Source organism: Semicossyphus pulcher, unplaced genomic scaffold, assembly GCF_022749685.1.
Source record: "Semicossyphus pulcher isolate SPU_LCO1_2020_fin unplaced genomic scaffold, fSemPul1.0.p SCAF_26, whole genome shotgun sequence".
Taxonomy (NCBI): Eukaryota; Metazoa; Chordata; class Actinopteri; order Labriformes; family Labridae; genus Semicossyphus; species Semicossyphus pulcher.
In genome coordinates this window covers 7,491,288-7,516,360 of record NW_027211700.1, presented here as the reverse complement: position 1 = coordinate 7,516,360, position 25,073 = coordinate 7,491,288, and the positions used below count along the sequence as shown (strand labels likewise).

Here is a 25,073-nt window from a genome sequence, read left to right as displayed (position 1 = left end):
CACCTGCACTCTGCTGTGCAGCTGCTAAACCACACCGTGTTGCAGTAGGCCGGTTTGCCCCGACAAAAGTTGATCAGCAGGTGTGAGCCTGCATCAGCTTCCTGAGGAAGTACAGTCTCTGCTGGGCCTTCCCCGCTTGATGGGAGCTGTTTGTGGACTAGGCAAGGTCAGCTGAGCTGTAAACACTGGATACGCTAGGAGGAGGTCGGGAGGGTGGAAAGCTTCAAGTTCCTCAGAGGGCAGAGTGTTCAATGTTCTGGGCCAAAAACCTCCCACACACTTCTCCTCCTCATCCTTTAAATTTGGCCACAGCTTCATCACTTCATTCTCCATGCCAGACATGCTGCCTTTCATTTCCACCCAGTGGTTATAATAGATCTCTTTGATCCCTTTGTTGAATCTGCCCTCACAGTGGTCCCACTGTCACATCCTAATGTTAATTTGATGACATCATCTGTGTAGCTTGATAATGACTAATCACCCACTTAATCACTTGCTAGGCTGTTATTGCATTGTTAATGGAGCATTAGCATGTGATATTCTTGAAGGAAAGGAGAACAGATCGGGTGTTCTCCTGTGTGCCATTTATAAACTGTAGTCATTGAGAATCCCAGAAACCCTTTTCTCATACCTCAAGTTATTCCACTGAAATGGAAATCAGGCTTCCCTCGCTGTACTGTCCCCTGTGAAATTGCCAAATGTGTGACTAGACACAGCTGTTCATTGGAACGCTATCAATTCAAGTGTCGTGCATGTGTCTGGAAAAACACTTTAAGAGGATCGAAGCGTAATGACATTCAAAGGCAATAACAACCGCGTCCCACTATCGCAACACTTGTCGTCTAATAACTGGAGGGATTTTCCTTCAACTCCTGAGTTCATTTGGGATTGGAAGCGCTTACATGGAATCAGGTAAAGATGAGAAAATCGCACATGCAAGGGGCTCCATGATCTGCAATTTCACTCCAAACTACTGCAGTAAAAACTCGCTAAAGATTGGGAGGAAAATATTGGTGAAGTGTCACAAGTTTTATCACAGATATGGCCTCTAAAGTAATAGGCCTATCACGCTAGTGCTTAAAAAAAGAGAGATTTATGGGGCGTTGAAATATTTTGCATTATCTGTTGTTTCTAAGCTCCATCTATCTCAGTTGTTTTGTCCCCTGGAGGATTTTGGCTATATGCCTATTAATGCCCCCCGTCTCCCTCTGAGCCAGTGGAAAGTGTTATTGTCCTTTCTCCTTGGATGATAATGTTAATGCACCATAATAATATCATTTATCATCGCTTGGCTAGTTAATTTTAAAGTCCCCTCTCAAAGAATCAAAGCACATGAACTGTAGCCTGCTGTGTCTTATTCGTCTGATTGTTAAGGTGCTGCCGCTTTCCTATGGTAGTTTCCATTTTAATAAGGTTAACCTCATCAACATCTAAAACACAAGTCAATTTTGATTGGCACATTAACAGTGCCAGATATTCTTTGTAGCATTTTAAACAAGAGAATGCACACAGGGGTAGACCGAAGCAGCGTTGTCATTTGTTTCTGGACACTATTGATTTTGCCAGCAGTTTTTCCGAGCTACAAAAAGGTAGATAACAGTAGCCCCATGAGTTGGTTGGAAGTCTCTTGCTGACTTGTTAATGTTCCTACCTTACAGCTTTTACAGGGAGGGATCAATAATGGCTTGATGGCTGTACCCACATGACTTTGTTCTGAGAGTTTGAGGCCAAAGCTGCATGTCTCAGGCCAAAAGGCAGCACAACACAAGGGACATAATAAAGCGGATGCGACACTGTGTTTTTGTGCCCGTTCAGCTTGCTCTCTGTTAAGGCACAACTGAATAATATGTGGATTAGGTAGGCAATTTAAAAAACTGGAAAACAACATGGGAAGATTTTGAAATTTCATCCTGTTGGGGAACAAATTCGGGGGAAATAAAACTCCTGGAAAATGAGGAGGGAAATGCAGGGCAGGAAATCAAATTGGTTGGCAAGAGGTTTCCCAAAAGTTCACTTGTTAGTGTGCATAGCATTTAAAGCTCAGTGCGGCTTGGGCCCTTAGCTGCATGTAACCCCCTACCCCCTTAAAAAACAAATGGGGCTGGCAAACAAGGGATGCATATTTTGTTGGAATGGTATCATTTGTTTTATACATATCATTTATATAGCGGCTGCACGGTGGTGTGGTGGTTAGCGCTGTCACCTCACAACAAGAAGGTTTGGCTGGCAGGTGCCAGCTGCGTGGAGTTTGCAAGTTCTCTCGGTGCATGCATGGGTTATCTCCGGGTACTCAGACTTCCCCCCACAGTCCAAAGACATTAATGGCTAATTGGTGATTCTAAATCTGCCCGTAGATGTGAATGTGAGCGTGAACGGTTGTCTCTCTCTGTGTGTGATTGACTGACAGCCTGTCAAGGGTGTACCCCGCCTCTCACCCACTGACAGCAGGGTTCGGCTCCAGCCTCCCTGCAACTCTTAACAGGATAAGATGGATGGATGGTTTATTGTAGATTAACCTGTGTACCATTGCTGCAGGGGGCTAGCTTGTGCATCCTGTTTAAAAGGTCCTTTTGGTTAGGCACCCAAAATGAAGTAGGCAGCGCTTCCCAGTGCGACACTGCGCTTTCCCGTCCCGTGTGTCCCTGACAAAGGTGTCTTCAATGTCAACTGAAAATACTGAACGACCACCAAAGTAGTGCTAGCTTACCGGCACTAAGCTAGTTGGCCAAACTTGCTAATAACTGCAACTCGCAATAGAATTGTAGTGAGGGAATGTGGGGGAGGGTTCTATCTCCCTGTGGACGCTCCTGAGGGAAGAATCCTCGCTCGCCTAATAACTGAAGACTTTCACCTGTGTCAGGGGGTGGGGAGGATGAGGTGGATACAAAGGTGGCAATTGAACAGCCAGGGGGGCCCTCTGTTCTTCTTTAGAGGGAGTGTCTTGTTAAATATGATTTATTATAAAGATAGGTTTTCAAAAATTGACATCCTGTAACTAGCTCATCATGAGACAGCACTGTGTGCTGAGGGGGCCCTCTGCCTCCCCCTACTGGTAGAAAGTGTTCTGACCTGCCGACAGGTTGGAGTGGTCCTTATTGATTGCGGTGCATTTTGCTCATTAGTGTGCTGTGTATTTATTGCTGTGCAGCGACACTGAGTGCAGTGATTCTTCCAGGGCGGTTGCTAAGTTTAGTCTGAGTAGTTCTGCAGTGCTGCGTATTAAAGGGCTGCAGGAGGACCATCTTTGCTCGTCAGTTGTTGATCTCTGTGAGGGGCTTTCAGCTTTGGGGTGTCAGTTGCATTTTTAATACATTTATATTATAGGTGTTTTATTCTGTATTTCTATCGGTGTGTGTGTGATACTCTTTTGCTTGTGACACTGGACCAGACCGGGTTAACAAAGGTGGTGGCAGCTTCACGTTACCTTAAAATCCTTTTAAAGTTTTGTCTACTTCAACTGTTCCCAAATTTAGGAATGCCGCAACCTTTTCAATCTAAAAATATTCCAAAGCAACTCTGATAATATGAAGTATTTCCCTGTATATTTTTATTTCATAAACAGTAAAATTCCTGGTAAAAGTGGGCAATGCAGTGCAAAAAAACAGACACATACACAAAGTAAGTGCAAATATTAACACTTTCTATGTTTTTCTTTTTGGAAAATACTAAACAAACTGCTGCAAAGTTCATTACACTTTGAAAAGTCTCCCGCACCATTTCATCTGAACAAGCCATTTTCCCAGAGGTCACATTTTTTTTAAATTAATGTGTCAACACAAATCCCTCTTCCACTGGCACAGAAAGAACCAGAGGTGTGGTTTCACCATTAGACTTGACATCTTTGCCAATAACTAATAAATGTACAGTTCACCTGGTTGTGGGGCAATTGTTAAAACACATGAAAAGTGAGGAGGCAGGGACCTCTGTGCTTTCAGCATCAAACACAGTTCTTTAATCATTTCTAAATCAAAGTACAGTGAAGTTTTACTGGAGCTGTTTAGCTTTGGTCTTTTGTTGAATTAAACCTTCTTAATTCCCTTCCTCTAACGTTCATTTGACAAACACACTAAACTTTCATGTGTTCTATTTTACTCTAAGATGTCAGATTTCTCTTTGTGAAGTTTCAATTTATTTGATATTGTTCGCCCTAATCCCCTGTCGAATTCAACGTGGGAGGTACGTTAGTGTGAAATGTGTATCAGTATCCCAACTACAGTATTTAAATGTTTTATTAATAATGACACAACCCTACAAATTTGAACTGAAACATTGCCTTATTGTCCAGACCCGCTTTTTTTGGCAACATCCACCGTTTCACACTCATTTCCCAATGGCGGTTGATGTAACCCCAAACAAACCTGCAGCTCTCTTGGAACAGGACCGAGACCGGCTGCCTAAAGTTTGAAAAAGCACTCACCTGCCGGAACAAGCCAAACTGAGAGAGTAAACACTCCACAGTCCGAACAAACTGTTTGGCACAAGCTGGGGAAACACAAACAGGACTGCTCTCCCCTCTCTCCACCTCTTAGTAGAAAGGCTTTACTCACTTAAACTTGTGCTTATCAACCCTCTGCCTGTCTGTCTGTTTATCCGCATGAAAACCGCAAGGACCGACTCTGCTGATGAAACGTACTCCAAAACATAAATGAAACATAGCTTCTCAGTATGTCTGACTTCACTGGAGTTTGAGAGTCTCTATGAAGCTTTGGGACCCAATTAGTAACAGTAGAAACCACCATGTCATGAATATCCCTCACTCTTTTTGTCCCTTCCTACTTTCTGTCCATTATGGAAATTGGATGCCCCTTCAGCCTTGTGTTTTTTTAAAAATGATTCTGTAATGTTAACTAGATCTGCAACAATTATTTAAGAAAATAGCCGCCAAATATTTTATGACTTAGCCGTTTCGGTGATTTTTCCAGTAAAAATGTCTATGTGCAAGTTTGTGTTTTGTTTTGTTTTTGTTTGGCAGCAGTGAGACATTTTAGGAAATGAAAAGTCTTGGGTTTTGATTGAATACTTGCTTTGACAAAAGAAGCAATTTAAAGACATCACTTTTGGCTCTGGAAAATTCACAACTTTCTGACACTGTATGGCATAGTCTGGCAAAGTGAGCCTCCCCTGAAAGAACATAAAAGCAGTTGTGCCCCATATATCCTTGTCATATATGCTTTCAGAAATAAACTAATCAAAATTATCACCTTTACTTTAGTCTGCGTCTTTGTTGCGCACTTTAGAAGTAAATAAACACAGATCATCCTCATCTATTTACAGCCTTGACCGGTAGGCTACTTGCTTTTAGTCATGGTCAACACCAAAAATCCGCACTCACGCATCCCCTTCACGAAAACACTCTTATAGCCTTTTTGGAGAGATGCGAGCACCATAGCGTCAGACGAACGTGCGCGACACGTAAGCGTCATGGCAGCAGCTATTTTGCAATCTTCACCGGCTGCAACTACAGCAAAGATGAGTCTCAAAGTTAGATAATGATAGTTCGATTTCTGGCCATAAATAGGGGTGGCAGTGACCCCAAAATGTGTGCAGATGTGTGATGATGCAAATTAAGTGAAACACGTCATGGTGTTACTTTATTATCGCTCCGTGCAGAACGAAAACTCGCCAGTTTCTCATATTTCCATCATTAATCTACAGGAATAGTCTGTCTGACATCAGTGTCACTGTCATCATTGGTGCAGCTCTTCACCAGAGCACAGAGTGAACTGACTGCTGAGCTGCAGAGTCTGTGTGTGTCACCTGCCTAACACACGGTGGCTTATAAGTGAGAGTATTCCCATTATAAATGGCACCTCGTCCCGCTGATGGTTAATGCTGTAGCTACATAAACGCACCATTCATGGAGCGGACGTGCTGCGGGGTGTTTACTTTTAGCGGCTACATCTGCAGCGCACACACACGGTGTGAAATTATGTGTGCCGTCAAGAAGTAGGAGATGGTGAGCTTTTGTTCAAGAAGTTATTGTCACGGGGCTGATCACTCTGATGAAACATACAGTAGAAACACTGTTACAAATGGTAGATGACATACCGTAAAAGTAACACAACTGCAGCCCCCTAGTCTAAAGTGTGTGTGTGGGGGGTGTTTTGATAAAATAGACGTAAAAGTCCCAAATAACGGGGGAGCTGATTTGGCTCCGTTGGTAGAGCAGGTGCCACATGCCCAGAAGCTACAGTCAGTCAGCGCACTGATCGCAGGTTTGACTCCCGGTCTGCTAAACATTTGGTGCATGTCTCCCCCCACTCTCTCCTCCCCACATTTCCTGTCTCTCTTCAGCTGTCCTGTCAAATAAAGGCAAAAAAATCTTTGGGGAAAAAAAAGTCCCAAATAATAAAAAGTATGATTGTTAAACATTTGTATGTTAATGAAAACGTTCTGCGTGTATCTGGTACAGTTTCAGTTTTTACCAATATAGTGCAGCCTTTCCTTTGGTGCAGCAGCCCCGGGTTCAGCTCCAATCCTCAGCCCCTTGGCTGCATGTCATCCCCACTCTCTCTTCACACATTTCCAAATCTGTCCACTGTCCTATCCAATAAAGGCAAAGGCCAATCTTAAAGTAAAATTGCAGCCCTAATGTTACCACATGCAAATCTGTTATGCAGCAGTCAAAGTTTTATACAGAAGCTCTTATTAACTTTATGTTTAATTAGTAAATTATGACAGTATTAAAGGCTTGAGAATCAATCATTGTCTATCTACGAAAGCATCTTATATAACAGGATTTTGCTCCTGCTGTCTCTGCTGTAAATCTCTCCATCCATGTTCATGTAGTCCCCAGTGAGCTGTTTGCTAACATGACAGACAGATGTGTTTGTTGTTCTGTCAGCTGACGCATGCCTGTCACAGCCACCGGACCCTTTTCAATCATCTCCGAGTTACAAATCTCAGCAGGACTCTGCACTTGATTTCATTTATCACCGGCCTTGAATCATAACCGGTCTGTCACTTTCCCTGGCACTGATAACCTACTTTAGATGCTCCCGCACGCCACAGCATCAAATCTGTCCGTCTGATGATTTGCTCTGGTCTTTCATCTCTACCGGCCACTGCGTGCCCTCCGCCGAATAGAGGGGTCAAATCATTTCAATCTGGGGTTTAATGTTGCAGAGTGGTTTTGTGCGGATACCCCGTAGAGCACTGCTGCCCTCTGTCTGCAAGGAGGGACATCGAGTGAGATACAGAAGTGATAAGAGCACTTGAAATGCTTCCCTCTGGAAAAGGTTGACAGGCACGATTTCTGCCAAATTCCCTGATAATGTATTCCGGGCTATTATGCCAGAAGAAGAGGCTGGCAGAGGCACAAGGCGCATTTGAGGATGAATTTGAAATCAAAAGTAGCCGGCTGCAGATCTGCATCTGCCAACGTGTTAAAAAGTTAAAATGGGCCGCAGAAATGTTGACATCAATAAATGCTAATTGCAAAGGTGACGAACTTTTAGAGGCGAGAGATCCAGTTTCCGGGTTTTTGAACTCGAAGCTTGTGTGCAAATAAAGTCCAACCTGAAACCTTCACTGTGCAAACAAAATAGAGCTTCTATGGATCCATTTACTCCCTCACGACTGCGTTGCAATCATGCACTGTAATCTATAGTAAAAATAGCTTTCAGCTCCCTGCGGTGCTGTGTATTATCTGGGTCTCTGAGCATGCTCAGTGAGCACGCAGGCCTTTTTAACAGTGCAGTCACTTCTCATGATGACACACGGGAGAATAGATCTGCTGCTGGCCTTGTCTTCGGAGGAGGGTTTGCTTTAAGATGATGTGGGGACACTGCTGGTACGCTTTCCCTCCCTACGGTCCCTCGCTATCGAACACACACACATACACTTCCACCGCTCCCAAGGTGTCCCTATGGGAAAGACCTCAGCACTTTATCAAGTCCCCACTCCCCAGTGAGCCGAATTATGCTGTGCCGAGATGTGCGTTTTCCTTTTTATGTTAATACTTTCTATCAGTCGAGCATGTGTCAGCATAAACTTCTTGCTCCCCCGCTCGAATTCAGATTACCACATTACCCGGACTTAAGCAGGATTAGGCTGAGGCGCCTTAAACGAACTTCACCTCATTCATGATACGAAAGGGCTCAATCAGCGCCGAACAAGCAGAATCCATTATGTGCAGCGTGTTATTAAAAGAGTTTTATTTGGTTGTGATGATGTAAGGAAGAGTTCATCAGCGAGGTACACAGACTGAGTCAGCAAATTGTATTGATTAATTTGTGCTGAGAGGAGTTGAAGGTTGACATAATTGATTGTCAGAAGTTTGGTGGTCATTAAGACTCCCAGAAGTGCAGTGAGGGACTGCAGCAGCATGCTAATCTTTCATTCAGTGTGGAAGAGAACAGTGACAGCGGAATTATTGTGCTACAGCAAAAAACTTAGAGTTTCTTACAGTTGAAGTTCAGGACTCCCAACATCAGCTTAGTTAAAGTAAATATTGCAGTTACCTGCTGGTATTTAATTACAGTCACATTAAGGTAATAATTAAAGTTTGTTTTTTTTATAGTAAACTATTAAAGAGAGGAATATTTATTTAGTCTTATTTCATGAGTGCTTGCCTTTGATCTGGCCAACCCCATATTCATTTTTTATCCTGACAACAGTGGCGGCATGTCCAGACAATGCTTAAAGGGCCAGATTTTCAACCTCAGTCCTATCATGCTTTTATGGGGAGCTAATGCCATTATGGTAGGAAAAAAAAGCAATTTTGCTCTGTGCCTTTGGAGGACGCTATCCGCTTCTCCAATGGGCCCTGGAAAACCTCCATCAGACGATGTAAAACGCGTCATCTGGCAGAGGCCAGGGAGCTCACTAAACTACACTTCCTCAATCTAGGACGCCCGCCTCTGATGTCATGTCTCGTTCAAAATCGTCAGGTTTGAAATGTATACTGCAGACCCGAATATTTTTTAAGACGATCCGCCGGTGTATTCTCGTCATATTTCGGTTTCTGTACCGCTCTGTGCCATTGCCTGCAGCAATCAATGTCCTTGACTGGAAAAGGGTAGTATTTCACTCCAGCGTCTCTCGCTGGGCCGTTCCTTTCAGAGGGAGGGGTGCAATGCATGCTGGGTGTTGTAGGAATGTAGAATGGGCCAAACCACAAGCTGTTTGTACAACTTTCTCCACAACTATGGCGCCAATTTCAAGTATTATCGCTTCTATCGATTACAGAGAACACCAGACTTGACTGACAGTGGCTTTTTCCAGGGGCGAATGGCTCCTGAAGTTACAGGTTGCCTAATGATTATTGCAATTTATTAACAATTGCTCAGCCAGGTAAACTAAATGGATGCAATTACTCTCACTGAGTAAATCTGTTTGGTGCAGAACCCAACCTGGACTCAAGTCTTTGTAAGGCAAGATTGTGACTGAAGGATATTTTATAAAAAACAAACATGAATATTGAGGGGTTTTTTTTATTGTGTTAACCGTATGACATGAACAAGTTGGCAGTTTTGCAATGAACTGGTGCCATTTTTTGGCGGGCATATGACTTTTTTTAATATGAAATTTTGTCTGAATTTCTTATAACTTGAACATTACCGTTTTTTTATAAAGTACTTTGAATTACTTTAAATTAGTTAAGTAGCTTTAGGTAACCCTTGTACGGTTAAACCTAGAATATCTGTGCTGTTGTTGAACTTATACCACTGTTAAGTAAAGTGAATTAGCGTGCAAAGCTAAGCTTTTAAAGTAGTACACTTCAGCACATTAAATATCAGTACAGAAATATATCTACTTAAAGAACCAGTTTGTAGGATTTAGTATCATCTAGCAGTGAGGTTGCAGATTGCAAAATACTGATAACCCCTCCACTCACCCGTCTTCAGCGCTTATAAGAGACCGCATACCGTAGACTCACAAAAAACACACAAGGCCCTCTGTAAAGCTTAAAATCTGTCCCTTCTGGGCCCCTGTAGAAATGGTGGTGTCTATGGGCTGTGCAACATGGCAGACATTGTGAAAGAGGACTCCCTCATTAGATCTTAACTGCTCATATTACTGAAAGGTATCATATTGTTACTTTCAAATCATTAAACAATGATGAATGCATTGGTATGAATATCATATTCAGATCACCGTTCATCCTAACCTCTTCTACAAAAGAAAATACATATTTAAAGTGTTGATTGACTGCCTCTGTGAAAACTTCATCTTCTTTCCTCTCACACCACATAAGCCACAAAGGTCTTGACTGCTAACTGGTTAAAGCTGCATTGTGTTAATGGTATCCTTTAATGAGAGAGGCTGCAACGCCTACACTCAGAAAGCTCACTGACATGACTCTGACTCTCGCTTTGCCGAGTGATTGGCAGCAATAAGATAGAACTCGACATGGAATATAATTAATGTGAATGCTTTTCTGAGGACCTTTAAACCAGAATACAGACCCTTCTGTTAAAATTGATGTTTGTGTTTGCGAATCGTTGAGATTAAGTGGTTATTTAGCTGTACTCATGTGGTTATTTTTGGAATTAAGACACTGCATATTAATCAACCTTTCAGCAATGTACCTCAATGTGAAAATGCCAGAATTAGCATCATAGCTAAAGTTAATCCTAAGGAAGGTACTTACAGCACACCTCACAAGACAGCACACAAAAAGGCTCTCAAACACTTTTACATACAAAATGGACACGTTTGTTACGTTTTAAAATAACAGACCCACACACAATAAGTTGGTTTAAATGCAAGATGAGCCCGAAGCCCATCGGGAACATGCATCAAGGGAGGGAACGGATGTTATGCATGAGTGCATGACCGTTTTTTTTTAACCCAGTGAGCACCAACCGGGATTTCAGTGTTGAAATTTGGTTGAAAACAGGGTGGAATCTGAACGTCTAAGACCTCAATTTCAACCATTTTTCAACTGGCTTAAATATGGTTACAGCATCAACGCGTCAGAAAACACGTTTTTTTGTTTTATATTTTTGATAATTTGTTCATTTTAGCAATTAAAGGGTGACAGAAGGGACGATTGTAGCTGCATTTCTTCCAAATCATTTGCAGCGGTGGGTTAAATCCCGGCTACACAAAGACGTAGGCGTTCAACACATTTTATTTTTCATTCAACAATCTAAAACAAGGAACTTTATGGGCTGTGTGATGTTGACAAGAAGGTTCAGAGACATCTAAAGGGGGCTTTTTTAAACATTCACCACAGAAGAAGAAAAAACAAGACTGAGCATGCCCAGGTACTTCGGCTGTGCAGCTCTGACTGTGAAGGCAGAACGAGCCCTGGATGCTGACGTACTTCATTCATACCTGACAGACAGATTTTACTAGACCCTTGTGGCTGACGGTGATGATGGCTGGCCTTGAATGCAACTCCACCCATGTTTGCAAAAAAAATGTGTTGGTGACTGGGATGCATTGCTCACTTATATAAGCTGCTATGCGGCTTGAAAATTGCCGTTAATATATGTGAATGTGTGATGAATCTTGTGACAGGAGCAGGTGAAATCTGGTCTAAACGTTTAATCAACGTCTTCAAATAGTCAATGAAAAAACGTTTACTTTCAAACCAGTTTTGAATGTCTTTTCAACGTTGGGGCCATAGTCGTCATTTAAACGTCTTTTCAAGGGAAGAATGCTCGCTGGGAAAGGTTAAGTAGTTGTCACAGTCTCTGATATGTGCTGGTTATTAGTTCCAAGAATGTGTGCCTCTAACAGACACCACGCTAAGGTACAAAACAGCCTCCCCTAGTTTGTGCTATGGTATTTATGGTATTACTGTGTTTTTTTCTGGTTAAAATCTAGACACACATTCCTGAAAGTTTAGTGTACATTTTGCTGCCATAATATTGACTTCACAACCTTCAGTGTGCAGTAGTTTAGCAGAAGCTGTTACATGAAGAAAAAAACAAATTGAATATAATAGAATCATGATAAATTTAACAGAAATCTAGGGGGCTAACAAAATGCCTGTTATTAGCCGTTTGCCTCTTCCACTAACCAAAACACACACTTAAAGTACCAAAAAAACTGCAAGGATCCCGCACATCGGCATATTTAACTGCAGGACAGCTTCTTGTGTTGGTCTGAAGCAGACGTTCACAGAAACTTCAATGACTGTAGTGATTGTTTTAGTTACGTCTCCTCTCGAGGATCCTCCTCTACTCTGCTACTCCGGAACAGATCGGCTGCAGGAGCCGTATTTGTCAATCATCCTTTTACAGCATCAAATAACTAATTAAACTTGTCAGAAAAATAAACACTTGGACGTAAATCAGCACGATAATAACTAACTATAATGACAGAAATCATGTTTGAGAAAAATGTATTTGGCGTGTATTTTGATTTTATAGTTTGACTCACGTCCCATCTGTTAACATGGAGGAGGCGGGCTTTATGACCTATACTGCAGCCAGTCAGCAGGGGGCGATAGAGATGGTTTGGCTTCACTTTTAGGGAGCTGTCATGTCGTCCATCATTTTATACAGTCTGTGGTTATTATGTCGACATGTAAAACGGCATTCAGAAAGCAGCTGAATCCTGTCAACCACATTGTGAAGTGTTTTGTTGCTACAGTTGTGATAGTAAAGTATATTTTCTGTTGGGTAATTAAACCCTGGTGAAGAGTCTCTTCTTCTTTCCCCGTACAGACACTGCACACTTTATTATTCTGCCCAAAATGTCACTACGTCCCTCCTGGCCTCCACTCAAAATTTCATTGCTTTGCCATTTTAACTTGAAATGTCCTCACTTCTGTGTGAATGTCTCTCCTCTCCAGGCTGTCCAACGCCCAGGGCATCAATATCCAAATTCTTGGCACCACGACTATTCTCATGATTGCCAACGTCACTGAAGAGGATTATGGGAACTATACCTGTGTGGCCTCCAACCGACTGGGCGTCCAGAATGCCAGTCTTTTCCTCTACAGTGAGTATCGACGCTGCTGCTGTTTGCTTTAGCTCACCGTTCGAAGCCACCAATAGAAGGCACACAGCTCTCTGCAACTTTTATTGTGACACCTCAGGGATCCTGAATCAGATGTAAATTATGCAACATGAAATATCACAGCAGGGTTATATTATCACCTCTACGCTATGTTTGAGAAATAATTCGTCGAAATCTTTGTGAGTTTAAAGGTGAGACTGAATAACTTTGTCGTGTTAATTCTTATCAATGTACTTTCACACTAAATCACTGAAAACCAGCAGGGAGGAGACTCACTGTACTGCTGTAGCTAAACAATCGGAAGCTAGTATGTAAGAAAAACTCACACTGTAGTATTTTTGAGTTTACAAATGTATCTGAAACATGAAGGAAAGTCAGGAATATGACTGAAGAGGGAAGGTGACATCTGCTATGTAGGTACGGTAATGTTTTAAGTATCAGGTTACTTAGTAAATTTGTTCTCAAAATCCCCACAAATGGGACACAAGTGAACACAACAAAAAATTATGCAAAATAAAAGATTTTGTTTTATATTCTAACTTTGTTATCAGAGTATAAATCCTGATTCAAAATCATATCCGATCAGAGAGAAATGACAACATGAGTCTTTATTTTAGGATCAGACAGACAGACAGACAGATCTGGAATCACCAGAGGCCTTATATACATTCCACAATATTCCATAATATCTAGCCAATATGTGACATACTATATACCTTTATATGGCAAATAATCAATATCATAATTGGAATGTATAAATAATTGTATTTTTAGGACTTTTAGCAATAACAGTGTCATATTTGTTCGCAGGTTCTTGCTTCAAATGTTTATAAAACTTTGTAGTTGCATGCTTGTTTTTGGCCACTAGAGGGCAGAAACATATTGAAACAAGTGGACATGTTACTGGCCTATACAGTACAGTGTTAGCAAACAGTTGGGCTCGTATTTATGGAGCACATACGAGAGCATCTCATTAGCTGCACTTTAGCTCTTTAGCTTCTAGACGCTCAAATATCTGTTTAAATTTGAGGCCGGGCAGGAAGCAGACTCAGGGGTTATAAGAGCTGATTCTGGGGTAATGAGTGCTACACATGGAGGTTGTGAAGACAGCTGAGACAAAACCATACAAATAAAGGTGGAGCTTATGGAGCCAAAAAGGCGTAGCATAGTGTGTACCTTTGAGTCGTTATTATTCATACATTTCTGCTCTACAACTGATATCTTTCACATCAATGGCACATAATCAGCAGCATCTTTCCAAACCAGTGACCCAACATCTCACATGGCTTGTAGCAACAGAATTCAGATGGAAAATTTGCTGCTCTGTTTCTGCCAACACTGTAATATCGTATAATAAGTTTTCCTAATTATGAGCTGTTACAGAAGTAAAGACGTGCCTGCTGCTTCATTTGCCAACTCTATTTAAGCCAGTGTCCTATTAGCCTGTACCAGCACATCCCAAGTGGCACAGATGCATGGTAGAGTTCTGTTAGACATAAGGAATAATCCAGATAGTAAGTTCAGAGTAATGAATGAGTAAATGATTTCAGACACAGCCATAGTGTTCCCAACACCATTTTTAATGTCCCCCTTAAAACATCTGTTGTTTTTCATTGTGCTCTCTGCAACTTGCAGAATTTCTTTATTTGGTGTTTCTTGTATTTCAGCATCTATTTTCTAAATTCTGCACGTGTTTTCAAAAGGTTTTTTATTCCACTCATAATCTTTGCTTTCCGCCATAAAAATAATTCCCCAGTTTATGCCTCCTCAGGCCTTTCTCATGCATTAATAGAGCTTAAGCTTCCATCACAGCATGGGAGTCAATAGCACTATATGGCCACCAGATGTCACCAAACACCTTTCAAAGTGTTTAGTGACTTGCATTACATTTTATGTATGTTCTGCATACAGGAAATGCACTCAATAATGTGAATATAATTTGAATATGAGTATCTATGTCATTTATAGCTCTAGAATAATTATTAAAACTTAGTTCTCTTCTATAGTGCACATAATGTGCAATATACATTTTCTACCGTGCAATATACATTATTTACTGTGCAATATACATTATATACGGTGCTATATACATTTTCTACCCTGCATTTCACATTATTTACTGTGCAATATACATTATCTACAGTGCAATACACATTATATACTGTGCAATATACATTATTTACTGTGCAATAAACATTTCATACTGTGCAATACACATTATTTACTGTGCAATATACATTATATACTATGTAATATACATTATTTACTGTGCAATATACATTATATACAGTGCAATACGCATTGTTTACCGTGCAATATACATTATTATTTACTGTGCAATATACATTATCTACAGTGCAATACGCATTGTTTACCGTGCAATATACATTATTTACGGTGCAATATACATTATCTACAGTGCAATACACTTTCTACCGTGCAATACACATTATTTATTGTGCAATACACAATATTTACTGTGCTACCTTGTGTTACATGAATGCATGTGTTGCAATGTTACTGTGGATGCTTCAGTGTCGTTTACTTGTGAAGCTTTTCTTAATTTTGTTGTACATTGTACCTTAAAATGACAATAAAGGGTTTCAATTCTACTTCAATTCTAAATGAATTGATTGGAGTGAGGATTGATTCCCCTCTGCAATACAACTCCTGAAACCCAAAACCCATAAAAAATGTTTTGATAAAAATGAATGCAGCAGTTTTGCTTAAGGTGGTGGATATTAACACTCACCTCTCTCTCTCTCTCTCTCTCTCTCTCTCTCTCTCTCTCTCTCTCTCTCTGTGTTTTTCTTTCCCTAAACAGGACCCGGGACAGGTCGAGATATCAACGGCTCTGCCTGTGTATCTCAATCACTGTGGCTCCTGCTGGCCTGCTTCGCCTGCCTTTTCTTCAAGTGTTAATACAGCTGCCCTCTTCTTCCTCCTCTCCCGCCTCCTGGCCTTCCTTCCTTCCTCCTTCTACTCCTCCTCCTCCTCCTCCTCCTCTCCAACTCACCGACATCCTTATTGCTACCTTATTACCAACTTTCCCCCGACCCTGCAGACTGTTTGCATCATAATATGAAAACCTGACGTGCTCTCCGGCACCGCTTACAGATATAACGAAAAGCGATGGTTTATGAGTAAAATGTTTGAAGAACAACAAAAAAACAGTGAAATGAAGGACAGAACAAGCAAACAGTGCTCTCTTTTTATTTTATATGCACTTATTTTCTGTTTTATCTTGACTTTGGGGTCAGGATCGGTTTGGGATTTGATGTATTTTGTCTTCAAGGGAATGAAAGCAGATAATCATTTGTCTCTAGAGGTACTGAAGACATAGGGTATATTTCTTCTTACTCCAATAGATACATTATGTTAACTTAAATTGTAGATTTAACCGAGTGTTTAACCAGTGCATTAATGAGCAACATGCAAAGTATCTGCCAAATATCTATATAGATTTGAAACTAACATACAGAAATTTAAGGGAATATATTGCAAGTGTAATGAGATAAGAGCTTGATATTAAAGTCTGTACTACAATTATCTGGTGATGTTAAAACGAGACAAAGTGATAGAGCGTTAGCCGGATGTCTCTCCAATCAATGACTGTGTTTGTAGATGCAGCAGTCTCTTGGGTTGTTGCTGTCCAGCCCAGAAAATCGAGGATGCAGTAAATAGAACCGACTTGATCCTACTGAGCTAAACCACGCGGAGCGCAAACCTGAGGAAATTAGTTTCTACATGTTCATCCAGTGGCTTTGCAACCACTCGCCTTTATTCCAAAAGAATTCCTCTTTCCTTTTGCAACAGGAAGAGAAACACAGTAGGTTATAAAAATGCGTACTGTACATAGTAAAATTTTGTATTAATAAGACGACTCATTCTGCCACTGTAACAACAGGAAACAGAGAAAATTGTTGCAGCTGCGCCGCATTTAGCTGCATAAACTGTCAAACATACAGTGTTTGCTTTTGAGTTTTAGGATCATTCTTCTATACTGCTGGAATTTGGATAAAAAAAAAATGTATGACACCAATGAATGACTTACTTTTTCTCTTTCAAAGAAGTGTGCGTGTTTTACTATGAAATGATACAGAAAAAGTCATAATATATTGATATTGAGGTTATTTTTTTTCTGTCTTTACCTCATTCATTTTAGTTGTGTGTATATATATACTTGAATCCAATGTCCTTATATTATATGAAAAGACAAATTTTATGTGTCCATGTTCCTGAGTAGGGTAGCGACTTGTTGAGGACGAATAACTTGTAGACCCTGCTCTGTCATGTGAATTGAAGCCCATTAGACGAATATGTTTTTAAAAAAAAATTAGCTTAAAAAGAAGATAGTTTTGTGCAGTTATTATTGTACCTATCCTTGGGATGATACAAGTGCCGGTTTACATGATGTTAAAGGGAATGTTTAGCTTGCTCTTTCATATACAAGGAACTCCATATGAAAGCAGAAAACAGATGAATACTGAATGCTTATTTCCCACTATACTGACGGGCCTCTTTAAGGAGGGGGTATTATGCTGTTTCACATTTTAAGACATATACTTTTATGATGTTGGATGTCCATACTAAATGTGTGTGACGTTTCAAATCTTTAGGTGAAAGTATGTTGGAGTAATCCCCTGGCTTCTCAGCTCAGTCTGCACCAATGACTGTACATATAGATGGACGACGCATCTCGTGATAGGCGCCGCCATCTTGCGATGGTGACGTCATTTGGAGCCAGAGCTGCGCAGTAGAGATCGGCGGAAACGTTCACATATGTGGAAACTTCAATGACTGTAGGGTTTGTTTTAGTTACGTCTCCTCTCTCCGTTCCTCCTCTACTCTGCTAATCAGGAACAGATCGGCTGCAGGAGCCGCATTTGTCAACAGAGCTGTCAATCATCATTTTGACAGCATCAAATAACTAATTAAAAATAAACTTGTCAGAAAAATTAACACTTGGACGTAACTCAGCATGATAAGTACTAGCTATATAGACAGAATCCATGTTTGAGAAAAATGAATTTGGCCTGTATTTTGTGTTTATTTTATAGTTTGACTCATGTCCAATCTGTTAACATGGAGGAGGTGGGCTTTATGACCTATGCTGCAGCCAGTCAGCAGGGGGCGCCCGAAATGTTCTGGCTTCACATTTAGGGAGCTGTCATGTCGTCCGTCTTTTTATACAGTCCATGGTCTGCACGTTTTGTGACGTCACAATGTGCAGCCTCATCAGGCTTCGGAAAGCTAGCCAATCAGAAGAGAGTGGGCTTGTAGGGGCGGGGTTTCTTAAAGGGACAGAAGCATTTAACTGTAAATCATGCTATCCTACTCCACAGGTATCACAGATTGAAATATGAAGCTTGAAATTAGCATAATACCCCCCCTTAACAAAATAATAGCATTATATAACATGCCCTACTGTCAATTTCTCTCATCGCACCTCACTAACACTTCACTGAATTTATTTCTTTATGATCAAAATGGCTAATTAAATACTACATGTGTGGATATTTTATAAGACTTACAAGAAGATCTTTCAAACGGTGTAGTTCTTTCAGGAAAGAAGTCCTTCCTGTTAAGAAAAGAATTGCCGGTTGCACTATTAGCTGCCTTTTTTTTTTTTTGCCATTTATTTTGACCTACTGTAAGGTGACTAATAGCGGCCATCCGGATGTGTGCTCACGTCTCTGCTCTTCTAACAATCAAGCCGAGATAGTACAAGTACTGTAAAACACACGTGTAATTAATGTCATCCTTGTCATGCATTAAAGACATTGTTCCCTGTGTTTTCATTGTAAGTGCTTCCGAGGCCTGTTTGACTTTGTGGTGTTGCCATCCTATCCAGTCAAAGTTTCTAAGTGTGGGTGAAGCTGTATGATGAGCTGTACTCGTCTGAAACTATCAACATTTTCAAATAGGTGAAGCATTTAAACCGTTTTGTCAATTACATCATAAATAATATCAGATAATCTGATTCCCCGTTAATGAAGTAAGACTCATTTTATCATCATCTTATTTTTAACCACTTTAACTTGGATTCACTTGATGTTTTTTCTACTGCATTCTGCAGACTCTATTACCACATTTAACCTCTGGCTAGCTAGAATGCTAATTAATCAGCAGCGATTTTTTTCTTCCTGCTTTCCTAAGAAGTGAATGATCTGGATGCCGTGGTGAGATAGTTCTTCATGCTCAGCTTACATGAGAGTGACCTGTGCTGCATGTCGATTTAAGTCCGTCTGTCTCTTGTGTGTTGCGTGAATAAAAAAATAAAAAAAACCTCAGGGCAGAGCGAGGCTGGCCTTGGGCAGACTCTCTGACGAAATAAAAATGTGGGGTTTTGTTTTCGCTGCAGGAGACCCTGGCAGACTACCAGAGCGGGGTGAGATATCTCCGAATTGTGCTCTGCATTTCTTTTAACCTGCTTGGAATGCATAATGGACAGAGTCTTTGCCAATTTTATTTTAAGCGATGTTGCACTCAATTTGACCGTCATTGTCTAACTTCCTGTTGCCTCACAGCCAGAAGGTTCCTGGTTTGGACCTGGGGGGGGGGGCCTTTCTGTGTGTTAGCATGTTCTCCCCATGCATTCCCTCCAGGTACTCTGGCATGCTTATTCGGTTAATTGGTAACTCTAAAATTGCCCATAGGTGTGCATCAGAGGGTAAATTCACTATAGCCCCTGCTAGTTCAAGGCATGCATCTGTTACGTTCCGTCTTCTATGTCGAACGTTCGGAGGCAGAATGGCGGGACAAAGTCGTTTCGCCTCTGAGCCAGCATCGGAGGTAGTAACAGAGGCGTAACGGCGTCTGTGTAAACAGGAGAGCGAGCGGAACGGAAGGGCGCCGTGTGTGTATAAAGCTTGCGCTGTTTGTTTACACCTCGCGCACGTTTTGCTTCCGCAACACTGGAACGCCGGTGTTGCTTGGTGCAATGTAAAATGGCAAAGGCCGCATGATGGCAGGGTTTGTTACCGCGCTGAGGCGGAATCGGGCTCATGTATCGGCCCTGTGATTGACCGGCGTCCTGCCTAGGGTGTCCCGCCTCTCAATGACAGCTGGGTTAGGCTCCACCCCCCCCATCCCACGACCCTGAACAGTAGAAGCAGTATGGATGGAGGGATGAAAAATTTCACCAAAGTGGAGGTCCAAGTGTGTCCATGCAGGTTAAAACAAGCCAAAAAGCACTGACTAATACTAAGACCACTTCTGTAAAAGCCATGACGCTCTGTCTTATCCACAAAGCAGAAAGAAATAAGGGAACACTGTACTTCCATTGCTCATAGAAACCAACAGCCAGCCTATGGACGCAGCACCGACCCCCTGTAGACAGACCTGGATATCTACTGAAGACTGTAGATACAGCTTTCTAGTTTACTATTGAGCATTGCCTCAAAACATCACCATCGCTTCACTGTTGGCTAACGTATGTGCGCGTGTGTACCGATTCTGATTCTGTTCATTTCTATTAACCTACCTGAGACGTTAACATGAGGCATGAGATACGTGACGAGTTTCTGTTGAACTCTGGTTGAGGTGGTAACCCTCGATTTGAAGTTTCTTTTCCTCCTCAGTCTGTATATACAGTATGATGTTTCTAAAGTAGAATGTTGTAAAGTCAGCGACTCCATCAGATCATGTTTATACAGCTCGACATTTAAAGATTTAAACAGCAAATGTAACTATCACGTTTGTACTTCCCTTCCCTTTGTCAGGGGGAATTCAGATTCAATCATGGATTATGACACAGCAATGTCCCGTGTCTTTTTTTTTTTCTATTTTACTTTACTTTATTATGGCATAAGGTGATTGCAGTCCGTTTCTAAAAAAAAAAAGATATGTAATAAAGGTATATGAGAAAATGTTCATAACACAAAATAAAGTTGTTTGAATTCAATGTTCTGTATTTGAATGTGACTTGCGAGGGACGCCGCCTCTTTTTTTTTTCTTTGGAGATAGCTCCGAACACACAGAATCTTACTGGTACTGTTGTGCTGATCACCGTGTAACATGCAAATAAATAATATATGTATTGTTACACACTCTCTCTGGAAGACATTTTTGTCCTCTGAAATTATGAGGAATGTAGCTCAGCGTGAGTTCAAGCAGGAAGAGTGGCTCAGACTTCATTAAGTCATTATTTATTCATGTCACGTTCTCTCTCTCTCTCTCCCTCTCTCTATTCTTCCGTGTCTGGTGATCAGCTGATGATGGGCGTCTACTAGTTTAAGTACTAAACCAAACAGAGTTCTGTCGACCGATCATCCAATCATGTTCTCCTCTCTCCGCTGTCAGTCTGCCATTTCAGCTCGATCATTGCGACCGTCCTCCACCCCGTTCACCTCCAATCCATCTCATCAGTGTCCTGCATCCTTTCTTCACCGCCACCAGTGTCTACACTGACTCCATCAGCTCTCGACCTCACTACTCCTTCAAGTACATGAAGACATCACGATGGGTTCTAATTGCTGAAGACATTTCTCATTTCCAAACTTGTAAATAAATCATTCCTAACTCATAATGAAGTCTCTCCTGATTGAAATAAACCGAGAATCAGCCACGGTCACATCCCAGTTACATATTTTTAGTGCAAAAGATGGAAGGTAAGACGGATGACATCGCCACAGGATACAGACACACATCAACTGTAGCTTTTGTACAGGAGGGACTTTCTCATAGTTCAAAGAACAGTTGGAAACCTTGCAACTTTTTCTTATGTTAGAACTGCAAAAACCCAAAAAGTCAAGACCAAAAGCGAAGCAAATGTTCTGCACGATGCAATGCACGCAAACTCAAAGCAAAGACACACATTTGCAGGCAACTTTACTCATTATTCGTGTCTACAAACATTGGTGCAGATCGAACAATTAGTTGGGGGTGCGCAGTGGTGCAGTGGTTTGCACTGTCACCTCACAAATAGAAAGTTCCTGGTTTGAATCCCGGTTTGGTCGTAGGGGGCCTTTCTGTGTGGAGTTTGTACTCCGGGTTCCTCCCACAGTCCAAAGACCAATGTCCAAAATCGGGTTAATTGGTGACTCTAAAATTGCCTGTAGGAGTGAATGTCAGCGTTGACTATCTCTGTGTGTCGGCCCAGTGATTGACTGCTGATTTTTCAAGGGTGTACCCCGCCTCTCACCCAATGACAGCAGGGACAGGCTCCAGGATAGGATGGATGGATGGAACAATTAATGTGACACAGCGAAAGCCTATCAGTCTTAAGATGTCACGACGTCCTGAGATTGCCTTAGAAATTGTGGATTTCATCTCCTTTAGAAAATAACTATATTTTACCAGTTAAAAAACATGAATGTTTACTTTTCATCATCAATCCATGATCTATAGCCTACCGCTTATCCTGCGGGGGGATGGAGCCATCATTGGGCAAGAGGTGGTGGACACACTGGACTGATCGATCAATCACAGGGCTGACACATAGAGACAGACAACCATACATGCTCACATTCACACCTAAGGGCAATGGAGTCACCAATTTACCAAACGAGGAACCTTCTTGCCGTGAGGTGACTGCACGAACCACTGCGCCACTGTGCAGCCCAAAGCTGCATCATAATGTAGGGTTTTTTGGCATTCTTTTGACTCGTTAATTGCAATTAAATCCCTGAAAAATCTGTCTATTTTGGTGACTCATTAAATACAAAACTATCACTGTGTTACTGGAGATGGATGGACTAGTGCTCCACAGCTGAAACTGAGTGCCAGTAGTTGGTTTCCAAAAAATCCTGGTGCTAAACTGAGGTTAGCCTGACTTAGCTAACAGGTCATAAAACTGGGCACTGATCAGCCTCACGTAGCTGGAAGCATCAAAGATAATCCAGACACCATCCTCAGAGAAGGTGGTTAAATTAACTAAGCTGTGTGCTTTTAAGGCGGTGTTCTGTTTTCAACAAATCTGAAAGGACAAAAATCTGCTGGTTGTGTTCAACCAACGCAAGCTGAACACCCCATAAGCAGAATTTAGAGGGTCTTTTTTAGCTCCAGCACAGGAGGAACTGTTAGAGGTGTTCGGAAGATTGACTGGTCAAACAAATAAGCCAAAGCAGCATCTTTCAAAACCTTTGTAACATCTCCTAAAGGTAACCTTAATTTAACTCACAGTCAAGTCTAAAATCCTCTTAACTCCTATACTATCTTGCATCCCAGCATGCAAAACAAACACTCAGCTCCAGCCATGGAATGTTCCACCTTGTTGTCGATGTTTTTGTACATCCCGTTGCTATAACTTACCAAGCCCCCAGCGAGCTCACATCACATCAGTGTTCCTATTTGTAGTGTGAATACAAACAGTTAAAGGCCCTTGAAGGGAACTTGATATCTGTGGTGCTCCCCACCGGGCTCGTCCTCTCAGGGAATCTGCAGAACCGTTTGGTACGAACAAGCTCAATAACATCTCAACACAGGCTCTTTATACCACACGAGACAGCATGCTGCTGCAGTAAAATGTTTCACCACAAGGGGTCATAACAAACCAAGTAATGAATCAGAACGTGGCTACAAAGAAGACGCATCATTATTAGTCTCTGACTCTGAAGATGAAAAGGGAACATGTCAGAGCAAAGGTTAAAATAAACAAGCCTGTAGCTTCAGAGTTTCCATCTCAGACCCACACACCAGCTGGGAAAATGTGGGCGATGGAAGTAGATGTTATATTTAATATTTACCACACTGTGTTCTTCCAGAAAGACTGAATCGAACTGTAAAGAGTAGTTAAAGTTGCGTATGAACACTCAAACTCCTTGAAGGACCTGAAGATGTATGACTCAGAGTGGAGAGGCTGATAAAAGAACCTTTTCAAAGATATTATCCTCATTCCAGGACTGCTTGTTCAAACCAGCCTCATTAACATGAAGGTCGTGCAATTCTTGTGAGACTGAGGTTGGCATCTATGGTAACCTTGGAGTTCTTATTATTTATTTCATTCTGAACCATGCCGTTTTGACAGAATTGGATGGTTGCTATTTTAACCCTCAGCAATCCCATGTGCTCTTGCATGATGGTGTTATATGCAGTATGTTTCAATAAGGTCTTTCTTTATTAGAGAATTGCAGGTAACCAATTATTTCACAACCCTGAGATCGTACTAGCTGGAGTACTTTGACAGAAGATGCGGTAATTAAACACCTTATCCTGGCCTCTGATAATTCTCTGTTGGTATTTGATAATTTTATGTTAAGGAATAAAAACACACCTTCATACTGGTGATCAGAAACATGCAATCCAATCAATCCATCCATCCATCCATCCATTATCTATACGGCTTATCCTGTTCCGGGTCCTGGAGCCTATCCCGGGTCCTGGAGCCTATCCCAGCTGTCATTGTGCGAGGGGCGGGGTTACACCCTGGACTGTTCGTCTGTCAATCACGGGACTGACACATAGAGACAGACACACTCAAACTCACACCTACAAGCAATTAAGAGTCACCAGTGAACCAAACGAGCATGTCTTTGGACTGTGGAAGGAAGTCGGAGGAACCAAAGCATGCACGGGGAGAACATGCAAACTCCACACATCGAGGCCCAAATCTGAAACCAGGATTCGAACCTTCCAGCTGTGAGGCAACAGCACTGACCACTCTACAACCATGCAGCCACTACCCAATGTTTTATGTCAACTTTTTTTCTCCTTATAAAATCAAAACAAGGACAACCTGAGAGCCAAAACACTTTGCATGTGCCTGTTGCATTACATGCATGTAAGGTAAGGTGTCTCTCCTAACGAAGTCCGTGCAAACTTATAAAGATCTTTAAAAATACTTTGCTTGTATCACAGTTTAGCTAGCATTAGTAGTTCATTTTGGACCATAATGTGAGAGACACCAGATGTTCGATGAGAATATTGAGAGCATTATAAAACTATAGCTATTGGTCAGTTAGCCTAGCTTAGCACAAAGAATAGGAGACAGGCTTTTATCCAAGGTAACAAAATTAGATAGGGGACAATTTGCAGTTACTAAGCAACCATTGGAAAGCTACTGCATCCAGCTAACACTTTGTCCAACCAGTAAGCCTCTTGTAAAACTACAAATTGCACAAAAGAGTTTGTACAGATTGAACAAACAATAACTATTATGCTAAGTAGTGAGTTTAAGAGTTGCTGGTACAAGCAGATTTTTACATTGCTGAAGA

The 25,073-nt window shown here is 41.5% G+C and overlaps 1 protein-coding gene across 1 annotated transcript in view; it reads left to right on the top strand.

Annotated features, from left to right (window-relative positions):
* Positions 1-19,171, top strand: part of lsamp (limbic system associated membrane protein) — a 290,511-nt gene extending 271,340 nt beyond the window's left edge. Inside the window, exons 7-8 of the mRNA XM_069676609.1 lie at positions 12,752-12,900; positions 15,743-19,171. Coding sequence (XP_069532710.1) covers positions 12,752-12,900; positions 15,743-15,840 — 247 coding nt within the window. The 3' untranslated portion in view covers positions 15,841-19,171. The remainder of the gene's footprint in view (positions 1-12,751; positions 12,901-15,742) is intronic.
* The last annotated feature ends 5,902 nt before the right edge of the window (positions 19,172-25,073 follow it).